Genomic DNA, 14,315 nt, shown 5'->3' on the forward strand with positions numbered 1-14,315 from the left:
ACCCCTCCGCTCACATTGATCCCTCCTCACGGACTGTCTCCTCTCCTCTCACTGACCCGTCCTCTCACACTGGCCCCTCCTCTCACACTGATCCCTCCTCTCACTGAGCAATACTCTAAAATTGATCCCTTCCCTCACATTGAGCCCCGCTCTCAGGCTGACCTCTAGTCTAACACTGACTCCTCACCTTAAAGTGGCTCTTCCTATCACACTGACTCCTCCACTCACACTGACCCCTCCCCTCACACTGACTCCGCCTCACACTCTGAAACCGTACCACGCATTGACCCCTGCCCTCACACTGACCACATCCCTTACACCATTCTCTCACACTGACCCATCATCACACACTGGCCCCTCCATTCACACCGACCTCTCCTCTCACAGTGACCCCTCCTCTCACACTGACCCTCTTCTCACACTGACCCCTCCTCTCACAGTGGCCCTCCTCTCACTCTGACCCCTCGTCTCACATTACCCATCCTCTCACACTGGCCGCTGCTCAGAGACTGACCCCTCACTCTGACCCCTCCTCACGGAATGACCCCTCGTCTCACACTGACCCCTCTTCTCACACTGACCCCTCAGTCTGATCCCTCCTCTCACATTACCCATCCTCTCACACTGGCCGCTGCTCTCAGACTGCCCTCACTCTGACCCCTCCTCATGGACTGTCCCCTCGTCTCACACTGACCCCCGCTCTCAGTCTGACCCCTCCTCTCACATTACCCACCCTCTCATACTGGCTGCTGCTCTCGATAGACTGACCCCTCACTCTGACCCCTCCTCATGGACTGACCCCTGGTCTCACACTGACCCCCGCTCTCAGTCTGACCCCTCTTCTCACATTACCCTCCCTCTCATACTAGCTGCTGCTGTCGATAGACTGACCCCTCAAACTCTGACCCCTGCTCTCAGACTGACCCCTCACTCTGACCACTCCTCATGGACTGACCCCTCGTCTCACATTGACCCCTGCTCTCAGTCTGACCCCTCCTCGCACATTACCCATCCTCTCACACTGGCCGTTGCTCAGACTGGCCCCTCTTCTCAGAAGGAACACCCCTCTCAAACTGACCCCTACGTCACACTGACCCCGCCTCTCCCAGACAACCCTCCCTTCACACTGACTCCTCCTCTGTAACTGACCCCTCACCTCACACTGACCGCTCATCTCACCCTCACCCCTCTCAAACTGACACCTTCTCTCACAATAACTCCATCCCTAACACTGACCCCGTCTCTCACACCGACCCCTCCTCTCACTCGACACACCTCACACTGACCCCTCCACTCATTTTGACCCCTTCGCTGACAGTGACCCCTCCTCTCGCACTAAGCCCTCATCTCGCACTAACCACTGCCCTGACACTGACGCCTCCTCTCATACTGACATTTCCTTCGGGCTTACTCCTCCTATTCTGACCACTCCACTCACAGTGACCCCTCCTCATTGAGTGACTCCTACACTCTCAGTGACCCCTCCGCTCACATCGACCCCTCCTCATGGACTGTCTCCTCTCCTCACACTGACCCGTCCTCTCACAATGGCCCCTCCTCTCACACTGATCCCTCCTCTTGCTGATCACTACTCTCACACTGATCCCTTCCCTCACACTTAGCCCCCCTCTCAGGCTGACCTCTAACACTGACTGCTCCACTTAAAGTGACTTTTCCTAGCACACTGACCCCTCCACTCACATTGACTCCTCCCCTCACACTGACGTCTCCTCTCACTCTGACACCGCGCCACGCATTGACCCCTGCCCTCACACAACCCCCTCCCCTCAACTTAGCCCTCCTCTCACACTGACCCCTCCTCTCACACGAATTATCTTCTATTACTGAACCCTTCGTCTCACACTCCACTCCTCTCACACCGACCCCGCGTCACTCACTAATCGCTCCGCTCACACTAACCTCTCCTCTCACACTGACCACTCGTCCTAAACTGATCCCTCCGCTCACACTGAGTCCTCCTTTCAGTGACCTCTCCTCTGACACTGAGTTGTCCCTCACATTGCCGCCTCCTGTCACAATGACACCGCACCACATATTGACCCCACCTCTCACACTAAACCCTACTCACACACTGACCCCCCTCTCACACTTACCTCGTCTCTCACGCAAAACCCTCCCTCACGCTGACCATTCCTCTTTCACTGACCCCTCCTCTCTCCTTCAGCCCACATTTTACACTGACCACTCCTCTCACACCGACCCCTCCTTTCACTTGACACTCACCTCACACTGACCCCTCCACTTATTTTGACCCCTTCGCTGACGGTGACCCCTCCTCTCGCACTACGCCTTAATCTCACACTAACCCCTGCCCTGACACTGACGCCTTCTCTCAAACTGGCCTTTCCTTCGGGCTTAATCCTCCTTTTCTGACCACTCCGCTCACAGTGACTCCACCTCATTGAGTGACTCCTACACTCACAGTGACCCCTCCGCTCACATTGATCCCTCCTCATGGACTGTCACCTCTCCTCTCACTGACCCGTCCTCTCACACTGGCCCCTCCTCTCACACTGATCCCTCCTCTCACTGAGCACTACTCTAAAATTGATCTCTTCCCTCACACTGAGCCCCCCTCTCAGGCTGACCTCTAGTCTAACACTGACTCCTCACCTTAAAGTGGCTCTTCCTATCACACTGACTCCTCCACTCACACTGACCCCTCCCCTCACACTGACGCCGCCTCTCACTCTGAAACCGAACCACGCATTGACCCCTGCCCTCACACTGACCACATCCCTTACACCATTCTCTCACACTGAACCATCATCACACACTGGCCCCTCCATTCACACCGACCTCTCCTCTCACAGTGACCCCTCCTCTCACACTGACCCTCTTCTCACACTGACCCCTCCTCTCACAGTGGCCCTCCTCTCACTCTGACCCCTCCTCTCACATTACCCATCTTCTCACACTGGCCGCTGCTCAGAGACTGACCCCTCACTCTGACCCCTACTCACGGACTGACTCCTCGTCTCACACTGACCCCTCGTCACACACTGACCCCTCCTCTCAGTCTGCTCCCTCCTCTCACATTACCCATCCTCTCACACTGGCCGCTGCTCTCAGACTGACCCCTCACTCTGACCCCTCCTCATGGACTGACCCCTCGTCTCACACTGACCCCCGCTCTCAGTCTGACCCCTCCTCTCACATTACCCACCCTCTCATACTGGCTGCTGCTCTCGATAGACTGACTCCTCAAACTCTGACCCCTGCTCTCAGACTGACCCCTCACTCTGACCCCTCCTCATGGACTGACTCCTCGTCTCACATTGACCCCTGCTCTCAGTCTGACCCCTCCTCGCACATTGCCATCCTCTCACACTGGCCGTTGCTCAGACTGGCCCCTCTTCTCAGAAGGAACACTCCTCTCAAGCTGACCCCTACGTCACACTGACCCCGCCTCTCCCAGACAACCCTCCCTTCACACTGACTCCTCCTCTGAAACTGACCCCTCACCTCACACTGACCGCTCAGCTCACCCTCACCCCTCTCAAACTTTCACCTCTCACAATAACTCCATCCCTAACACTGACCCCGTATCTCACACCGGCCGCTCCTCTCACGACACACCTCACACTGACCCCTCCATTCATTTTGAGCCCTTCACTGACAGTGACCCCTCCTCTCGCACTATGCCCTCATCTCGCACTAACCACTGCCCTGACACTGACCTCCTCTCAAACTGACATTTCCTTCGGGCTGACTCCTCCTATTCTGACCACTCCACTCACAGTGACCCCTCCTCATTGAGTGACTCCTACACTCACATTGACCCCTCCGCTCACATCGACCCCTCCTCATGGACTGTCTCCTCTCCTCACACTGACCCGTCCTCTCACAATGGCCCCTCCTCTCACACTGATCCCTCCTCTCGCTGATCACTACTCTCACACTGATCCCTTCCCTCACACTGAGCCCCCCTCTCAGGCTGACCTCTCCTCTAACACTGACTGCTCCCCTTAAAGTGACTTTTCCTATCACACTGACCCCTCCACTGACATTGACTCCTCCCCTCACACTGACGTCTCCTCTCACTCTGACACCGCGCCACGCATTGACCCCTGCCCTCACACAACCCCCTCCCCTCAACGTTGCCCTCCTCTCACACTGACCCCTCCTCTCACACGAATTATCTTCTAATACTGAGCCCTTCGTCTCACACTCCACTCCTCTCACACCGACCCCGCGTCACTAACTAATCGCTCCGCTCACACTAACCTCTCCTCTCACACTGACCACTCGTCCTAAACTGATCCCTCCACTCACACTGAGTCCTCATTTCAGACTGACCTCTCCTCTGACACTGAGTTGTCCCTCACATTGCCGCCTCCTGTCACAATGACACCGCACCACATATTGACACCACCTCTCACACTAACCCCTCCTCTCACACTGACCCCTTGTCCCTCACTGATCCCTCCTCTCACACTGACCCCTCTTCTCACACTGATCCCTCCTCTCCCAGTGTCCCATCCTCTCACAGCGACCTCTCCTCTCACATTGACCCTTATAATCAAACTGACCCCTCATCTCACATGGACCCCTGATCAGACATATTATCTCTTACTGTCGGTATTATATTCAATAGGCTGTACAACATCATCAATATTAACCAAAATGATATTTGTGCAAGTGGCGACTACATCGGAGGTCACGGTTGAGTGATCTCTTCTAAAACAAATATATTAAATATTCTATGAAAACTCTTCCAAATCGTTTGTCTAAACCTCGTTACCAATACAATTTGAGGAGATTTCCCTAAACTTTTACCGGAGCTTTGGCCTCTGAATTCGAAAAGTTCGTGTGCACAGCAAAAACTTCATTAACGAGATTCACCTCCGTTTTTTGGCAAATTAAGTTGGTTCATTTTGAGGGTTCAATCCGAAGATTGGCTACGTTATTCATGAAGTTTACTCCTCCTCAACGTTGCCCCTTGCCTGAGGTGCGGCGATTCCTCCATCAAAACACCACCTGCCAGTTCTCCCCGCACGAAGATAAATCTGCCCATGGTCCTCGAGGACCATGGCGACTGTACATTACTTCATATATCATAGACTTGCATATCCAAACTGGGAATTATTAATCCAGCTATTAGAACTCGTCGCCAATCTTTTCAAATCTCAATTGAAATTCATTTTTCATTTACTGGATAGCAGTGAATTGAAAACATCGTGAAAATTCGTCCATGATGGCCCAGACGACTCGATTTACCTGCCACGTTTTCAATAGAAAAATAATAGTTGGAAATTCTTCCAGCCAGGACAATCCGATATGTTGTGACTCGCCAGAAAGCCGAAGCCAAATCTATTCATTGTCCTCTATTTAACCCATCAATTGATTGTAGGAAATAATTAAACATGCTAAATTGTTATCGATAAGGAATTTTTTTTGATCCTACCTTCGCTGATCCCTTGATATCCCAGGTGCACTGGAAAACAGAAGGAGTTGAAATGCATATTTTGTTCATTTTATCCATTTTACGTGTGGCCTATCAAGGAAAGTTTAGGTATGAGGGACTGTGGTTTTGTGTTAGAAGGGGAAAGATAACATTGAGCTTGCAGAAAGGGAGCAATGGGCGATTTGTACATCATAAGTAGAATGTTTGGTACAAAAAAGGGAACCGATAGTTAGGCAACATGTAGAGAAATTCATTCTCTGGTAGACCATGGTGCCCAGTTCTCGTCATCACAAGTTCGGAAAAATGTGGATGTCAGTCTAATGGTTAGAAATGTCTCCGCCAGAGTGGGGGCATGGATTTTAGATGAGAAGATGTGTTGGAGCCACATGTTTCACGCGGTTGATGTGACCATGACAATGATTATTAATGCACTAAAAGCGATGAGCGAGGAGAACTTTTTAACTCAGCGATTTCCAATAACACCTCACTCTTTGAATAAGTGGGTGGTGAAAGAGGAGGAAGTGAATGATTCTGTCTCTCTGACAATCACTGCCTCCTTCTCGCTCTCTCGCCCTCTCTCTCTCTCTCTCTCTAGAGTGAGTTTACATGGCACTGAAGCTCTCCATCTCTCCTCAGAAAACTCAACACATTTCATATTATCCCATAAATTCCTGTATTCCAGGAGTGGCATGTGTAGGGTCTCCAGAGATTTGGCTGGGGAATTTCTGCAGTATGGTTCCCCGTGAAGACACATGAGGAAAACTCAGAAATGTGAACTTCCCCTGGGAATTGCGAAGAGATGGGAATCTGGCCAGGGGAGCCCATATCACACGAACTTGGGACATGTCTGCCAGTTTTAACCAAACAGTTACCCTGAAAACGTTTGAAGTTCCGAGTCGACAGACGAAGACTCCCCTACCCACTGCCTTTCTTCTGCACCGACTCGCTCCTATGCACTGACACGTGATCACACAACACTTCACCAAAAGTCCCCACCTGAACTATCACCAGCCAGACCTAAGCAACCTGATCCAGCCAACCCCTCCGGATGCCAAACCCAACTCCGGAAAGCAACAAGAACCCCAATCCCGACCGACTCCATAACTCGACCCCATGTTCAACATCCAGATTGACACATTATGATACAACCAAGTTCCAGAAGAGCGAACCTCAATCCCGCACTCACAAACTAAACCTGCCCCCACCACACCCATCACAGAATGTGATCTGTCTCGATGTCTATCCCAGACTGTGCTTCATGAGTGACTGACACCTCCTATCGGACTAACCAAGCAGTATGTACCCTCCTGGACTGACCTGTCAGGTTGACCACCCGATCTCGAACTGAGTCCCCTGTCGGGACATATTTCTTCTCTGGGACTGACGAGCCCATCTCGAATTTATTCCATTTCAGACTCACACCTCCTCTCACACTGACACCTCCTCTCATACGGACACACCTTCTCACACTGACCCCACCTCTCATACTGACACCTCCTCTCACGCTGACCCCTCCTCTCACACTGATCCCTCCTCTCACACTGCATCCCACACTGACCCCACATCCACACTGATCCTTCCTCTCACACTGACCTCTCCTCTCACACCGATTCCTCCTCTCACACTGACCCCTCCTGTCAGAATGACCCCTCATCTTACATTGAACCCTGCATTCACACTGATCCCTCCTCTCAAACGAGCTCTCCACTCACTCTGACCCCTACTCTCACACTGACCCCTCCACTCAGACAAAGCCCTCCCGTCACACTGACCCGTCCTCTGACACTGACGTGTCCTCTCACACTGACCCCTCATCTCAAACTGACCCCTTCCTCTAACGCTACCCGTCCTCTCAAACTGACCAACTCTCACACTGATCCCTCACATCACACTGACGCCTCCACTCACACTGACCTCTCCTCTCACACCGGCCAATCCTTTCACACTAACCCCTCCTCTCACACTGACCCCACCGCTCACTTTGACTCCTGCTCTCAGAGTGACACCATACCTCATTCTGTACCCTCCTCTCACACTGACTCCTTCCTCTTACACTGACCCCTACTCTCACATTGACCCCTCCTCTCACACTGACTCGAACTCCCCTACTGACCCCTCCTCTCAGACTAAAACCTCCTCATGGACTGACAACTGCACTCACACTGATTTCTCCTTTCAAACTGACCCCACCAATCACGCTGACCCCTCCTCTCACACGGATCCCTCCTCTCTACATGACCTCCAGGGGGAGGAAGGGAGTGTCTCAAAATGGAGAAGGGTGACTAGTGGTGTTCCACAGGGATTTGTGCTCGGACCACTGTTGTTTGTGATCTACATAAATGACCTGGAGGAAGGGATAGGTGGTTTGATTAGCAAGTTTGCAGATTATACTAATATTGGTGTAGTTGCAGATAGCGAGGACTGTCAGAGAATACAACAAAATATAGATAGACTGGAGAGTTGGGCAGAGAAATGGCTGATGGAGTTCAATCCAAGCAAATGCGAGGTGATGCATTTTGGAAGATCAAGTTCAAGAGCGGACTACATGGTCAATGGAAGGATCCTGGGAAAAATTGTTGTACAGAGAGATCTGGGAGTTCACGTCCATTGTACCTTGAAGGTGGAAACGCAGGTTGATAGAGTGGTCACGAAGGCATACAGCTTGCCTTCATCGGGCGGGGTATTGAGTACAAGAGTAGGCAGGTCATGTTACAGTTGTATAGGACTTTGGTTAGGCCACATTTGGAATACTGCGTGCAGTTCTGGTCGCCACATTACCAGAAGGATGTGGATGCTTTGGAGAGGGTGCAGAGGAGGTTCACCAGGATGTTGCCTGGTTTGGAGGGTGGTTGAGTATGAAGAAAGGTTGAGTAGATTAGGATTGTTTTCGTTGTAAAGACGGCTGTTGAGGGTAGACCTGATTGAGGTATACAAAATTATGGGAGGTATGGACAGGGTGGATATCAACAAGCTTTTTCCAAGAGTGGGGGTGTCAGTTACAAGGGGTCACGATTTCAAGGTGAGAGGGGGAAAGTTTAAGGGAGCTGTGCGTGGAAAGTTTTTATGCAGAGGGCGGTGGGTGTCTCGAACGCTTTACCAGCGGAGGTGGTAGAAGCGGGCACAATATATTCATTTAAGAAGCATCTAGACAGGTATATGAACGGGCGGCAACAGAGGGAAGTAGTCTTTGTAAAGTAGTAGACAGGTTTAGATAAAGGATCTGGGTCGGCGCAGGCTGAGAGTGCCGAAGGGCCTGTTCCTGTGCTGTAATTTTCTTTGTTCTTTGTTCCACGCTCACACTAACCCCTCTTCTCACATTGACTGCCCTCTCACACTGAACCCTCCTCTCACTCTGAACACTCCTTACACACTCACACCTTCTCTCAGACTGACCCCTCCCCTCACACTGACCCCTCCCCTCACACTGATCCTTCCTCTCATGACACCTCCTCTGAAACCGACCCCTCACATCATACTGACCCTTTCCTCTGACACTGGCCCGTCCACTCACACTGACTCCAACTCTCGCACTGACCCCTCTCACACTAACCCCTCCTCTCACACTGACTCAAACTCTCGCACTGACCACTCTCATCACACTGACGCATCCTCTGACACTGACCCCTGCTCTCATACTGACCCCTCCCCTCACACTGACCCTTCTCACACTGACCTCTCCTCTCACACTGATCCCTCCTCTCACTGACTCCAACTCTCGCACTGACCCCACTCATCACACTGACGCTTCCTGTGACACTGACCCCTCCTCTCATGCTGACCCCTCCCCTCACACTGACCCCTCTCACTCTGACCCCTCCTCTCACACTGACCCCTCCTCTCACACTGACTCGAACTCTCGCACTGACTGCTGCTCTCACACTGAAACCTCCTCATGGACTGACCACTCCCCTCACACTGATTTCTCCTCTCCGCCTGAACCCCTCCTCTCACCCTGCCCTCTTCAATCAAACTATCAACTCCTTTCACACCGACCCCTCCTCTCACACTGAGCGCACTCTCACACTGCTCCCTTCTCTCACAATGACCACTCCCCTCAAACAGACACCTCCTCTCACACTGCCCCACCCCGCTCACACTGACACTGCTCTCACCCTGACACCCTTCATACTGACCCCTCCTCTCACACGGAGCTCTCCACTTACACTGACCCCTTCCTCTGACACTGACCCGTCATCTCACACTGACTTCTTCCTCTCACACTAACCTCTCCTCTAACACTGACCCCTCCTCTGACACTGACCCTTCACTTCACACAGACCGCTCATCTCACACTGACCCCTGCTCTCACGCTGACCCCTCCTGTCACACTGAAGCCTCCCCTCACAGTGACGCCTCCTCACATACTGATCCCTCCTCATGGACTGAAACCTCCTCTCACGCTGACATCTCCACTCACACTGACCCCACCTCATGGATGAAACCTCGTCAACACTGTCCCCTCACACTGACCCCTCCTCTCGCACTGACCCCTCCTCTCACACTGATCCCTTCACTCACAATGATCCCTTCTCTCGCACTGAATACTCGCCTCTCAGGGATCCCTCCTCTCACATCGACCAGCCCCCTCTTCACACACCCCTCACACTGACCTCTCCGTTCACACTGAAACCTCTTCTCTCACTGACACCTGTTCTCAATCTGAAACGTCCCCAACACTGCCCCGTTGTCTCACACTGATCCCTCCTCTCACTCTGACCCCTGCTCTCACACTGACCCCTCCCCTCACATTGACCTCTCCCCTCACACTGATCGCTCCCCTCACAGTGAACTTTTACCCTCACATTGACCACTCACACTGACCACTCACACTGATCCCTTCTCTCATAATGAAACTTCCACTCACATTGAACCCCCGTCACACTGATCCCTCCTCTCACACTGACATCTCCCCTCAAACTGATCTCTCCACTCACACAGACCCGTCCTCTCAAACTGACCCCTCCTCTCTCATTGATCCCTTCCCTCACTCTGAACCCTCCTCTCACACTGCCCTCTCCTCTTACACTGACCCACTTCTCAAACTGACACATCTTCTCTCAATGATCCCTTCCCACATACTGACCCTGCACTCACACTGATTCCTCCACTCACACTGATCCCTCCTCTCATACTGACCCCTTCTCTCGCACTGAAACATCCTCTCACACTGACCCCTTCTCTCGCAATGAAACATCCTCTCACACTGACCCCTCCCCTCACACTGACCTCTCCCATCACACTGATCCATCCTCTCACTGACGCCTCCTCTGACACTGACTCCTCACCTCATACTGGCCCTTTCCTCTGACACTAGCTCGTCCACTCACACTTACTCCATTCTCACACTGACCCCTCCTCTCAATCTGACCCCTCCTCTCATCCTGACACTTCCTCCCACACTGACCCCTCTCTCACACTGATCCCTCCCCTCACACTGCCCGCTCCCCTCACACTGACTCCTACCCTCACTGACCCCTAAACTCACACTGACCCCTCCACTCACACTGATCCCTCCTCTCGCACTGACACCTCCCCACAAACTGACCTGTCCTCTCACACCGACCCCTCCTCTCAAAGTGACCCCTCCTCTCAAAATGATCCATCCTCTTACACTGATCCCTCCTCTCATACTGACACCTCCCTTCAGACTGACCCCTCCTCTCACACTGACCCCTCCTCTCACTGACCCCTCCTCTCACACTGACTCGAACTCTCACACTGACCACTGCTCTCACACTGAAACCTCCTCATGGACTGACCACTCCCCTCACACTGATTTCTCCTCTCCGCATGAACCCCTCCTCTCACCCTGCCCTCTTCAATCAAGCTATCAACTCCTTTCAGACCGACCCCTCCTCACACACTGAGCGCCCTCTCACACTGCTCCCTTCTCTCACAATGACCCCTCCCCTCAAACAGACACCTCCTCTCACACTGCCCCACCCCGCTCACACTGACACTGCTCTCACCCTGACATCCTTCACACCGACCCCTCCTCTCACACGGAGCTCTCCACTTACACTAACCCCTTCCTCTGACACTGACCCGTCACCTCACACTGACTTCTTCCTCTCACACTAACCTCTCCTCTAACACTGACCCCTGCTCTGACACTGACCCTTCACTTCACACAGACCGCTCATCTCACACTGACCCCTGCTCTCACGCTGACCCCTCGTGTCAAACTGAAGCCTACCCTCACAGTGACGCCTCCTCACATACTGATCCCTCCTCATGGACTGAAACCTCCTCTCACGCTGACATCTCCACTCACACTGACCCCACCTCATGAATGAAACCTCGTCAACACTGTCCCCTCTCACTGTCCCCTCCTCTCGCACTGACCCCTCCTCTCACACTGATCCCTTCACTCACAATGATCCCTTCTCTCGCACTGACTACTCACCTCTCAGGGATCCCTCCTCTCACATCGACCCCCCCCCCCTCTTCACACTCACCCCTCACACTGACCTCTCCGTTCACACTGAACCCTCTTCTCTCACTGACACCTGTTCTCAATCTGAAACGTCCCCAACACTGCCCCCTTGTCTAACACTGATCCCTCCTCTCACTCTGACCCCTGCTCTCACACTGACCCCTCCCCTCACATTGACCTCTCCCCTCACACTGATCGCTCCCCTCACAGTGAACTTTTACCCTCACATTGACCACTCACACTGACCACTCACACTGATCCCTTCTCTCATAATGAAACTTCCACTAACATTGAACCCCCCCGTCACACTGATCCATCCTCTCACACTGACATCTCCCCTCAAACTGATCTCTCCACTCACACAGACCCGTCCTCTCAAACTGACCCCTCCTCTCTCAATGATCCCTTCCCTCACTCTGAACCCTCCTCTCACACTGCCCTCTCCTCTTACACTGACCCACTTCTCAAACTGACACATCTTCTCTCAATGATCCCTTCCCTCATACTGACCCCTACACTCACACTGATTCCTCCACTCACACTGATCTCTCCTCTCACGCTGACCCCTTCTCTCGCACTGAAACATCCTCTCACACTGACCCCTTCTCTCACACTGATCCTTCGTCTCATTGACCCCTCCCCTCACACTGACCTCTCCCATCACACTGATCCATCCTCGCACTGACGCCTCCTCTGACACTGACCCCTCACCTCATACTGACCCTTTCCTCTGACACTAGCTCGTCCACTCACACTTACTCCATTCTCACACTGACCCCTCCTCTCAAACTAACCCCTCCTCTCATCCTGACACTTCCTCCCACACTGACCCCTCTCTCACACTGACCCCTCTCCTCACACTGCCCGCTCCCCTCACACTGACTCCTACCCTCACTGACCCCTAAACTCACACTGACCCCTCCACTCACACTGATCCCTCCTCTCGCACTGACACCTCCCCACAAACTGACCTGTCCTCTCACACCGACACCTCCTCTCAAAGTGACCCCTCCTCTCAAAATGATCCCTCCTCTTACACTGATCCCTCCTCTCACACTGACACCTTCCTTCAGACTGACCTCTCCTCTCACACTGACCACTCCTCTCAACCTGACCCCTCCTCTCTCAATGATCCCTCTCCTCACACTGACCCCTCCACTCACAGTGATCCCTCAATCTCACACTGACACCTCCCCTCAAAATGATCTCTCCTCTCACAGTGACCCCCTCCTCTCACACTGACCATTCCTCTGACACTGATCCCTCCTCTCATACTGACCTCTCCTCTCACACTGATCCCTCCTATCACACTGACCTCTCCTCTCACACTGATCCCTCCTCTCATACTGACCTCTCCTCTCACACTGATCCCTCCAATCACACTGATCTCTCCTCTAACACTGACCCCTCCACTCAAACTGACCACTTCTAACTCAGAGATCTCTTCCCTTACACTGGCAATACCCTCACAGTGATCCCTCCACTCACACTGATCTCTCCTCTCACACTGACCCCTCCTCATGGACTGAAACCTCCTCTTACAGACCCCTCCTTCAACACTGTCCCCTCGCACTGTCCAATCGTCACACACTTGCTCCTCCCCTCACACTGATACCTCCCTTCATACTGACCCTTACTCAAACACTGATCCGTCCCCTCACACTGATCAGTCACACTGACCCCTCATCATGGACTGGAACCTCCTCTCACACTGACCCCTCCTATCACATTGACCCGTCCTCTCAAACTGACCCCTCCCCTGACACTGTTTCCCTCACACTGACCACCTCTCACACCTACCCCTCCTCTAACAATGACCCCTCCCCACACACTGATCCCTCCCCTCACACTGACCACTCCTCTCACACCTACCCCTCCTCTAACGATGTCCCCTCCCCTCACACTGATCCTTCCACTCAGAATGGCCTCTTCCCTCACACTGATCCCTCCCCTCATAATGACCCCTCCGCTCACTGATCACTCACACCGATCCCTCCACGCACTGACTGTTCCATTCACATTGACCCTGCCTCTCACACTGTCCCCACACACTGAACCCTCCACCACACTAACACCGCCTCTCACACTGACCCCTCACGCTGACCCCTTCTCTCACACTGACTCCGCCTCTGACACTGACACGTCCACTCACATTGATACCTCTCACACTGACCCCTCATCATCGACTGAAACCTCCTCTCACACTGACCGCTCCTCCCACACTTACCTCTCCCCTCACACAGTTCCATAACATCATACTGGCTCTCCCCTCACACTTACTTCCCCTCTGACACTGACATCTCGTCTCACACTCATCCCTTTTCTCACAGGAACCCTTCCCCTCACAGTGACCACTCCTCTTATAATAATCCATCCTCATGGACTGAAACCTCCACTCACACTGACCCTTCCTCCCTCCCTGACCCCTCGTCTCACTTTGACCCCTTCACA

General features: G+C 53.0%; 1 protein-coding gene across 12 annotated transcripts in view; it reads right to left on the reverse strand.

Annotated features, from left to right (window-relative positions):
- Nucleotides 1–14,315, reverse strand: part of LOC119960715 (Fc receptor-like protein 3) — a 161,948-nt gene that overhangs the window by 121,054 nt on the left and 26,579 nt on the right. For 7 of the 12 annotated variants that reach the window (XR_005459500.1, XM_038788320.1, XM_038788322.1 and 4 more), the window contains one exon: nucleotides 5,429–5,458. The exons of the other annotated variants lie outside the window; for them this stretch is intronic. Coding sequence is in view for 6 of the 7 variants with exons in the window: in XM_038788320.1 (XP_038644248.1) it covers nucleotides 5,429–5,458 (30 nt within the window). In the remaining variant the exon portion in view is untranslated. The remainder of the gene's footprint in view (nucleotides 1–5,428; nucleotides 5,459–14,315) is intronic. 12 annotated transcript variants of the gene reach the window in all.

Source organism: Scyliorhinus canicula, unplaced genomic scaffold (assembly GCF_902713615.1).
Source record: "Scyliorhinus canicula unplaced genomic scaffold, sScyCan1.1, whole genome shotgun sequence".
In the NCBI taxonomy this organism is placed as follows: domain Eukaryota; kingdom Metazoa; phylum Chordata; class Chondrichthyes; order Carcharhiniformes; family Scyliorhinidae; genus Scyliorhinus; species Scyliorhinus canicula.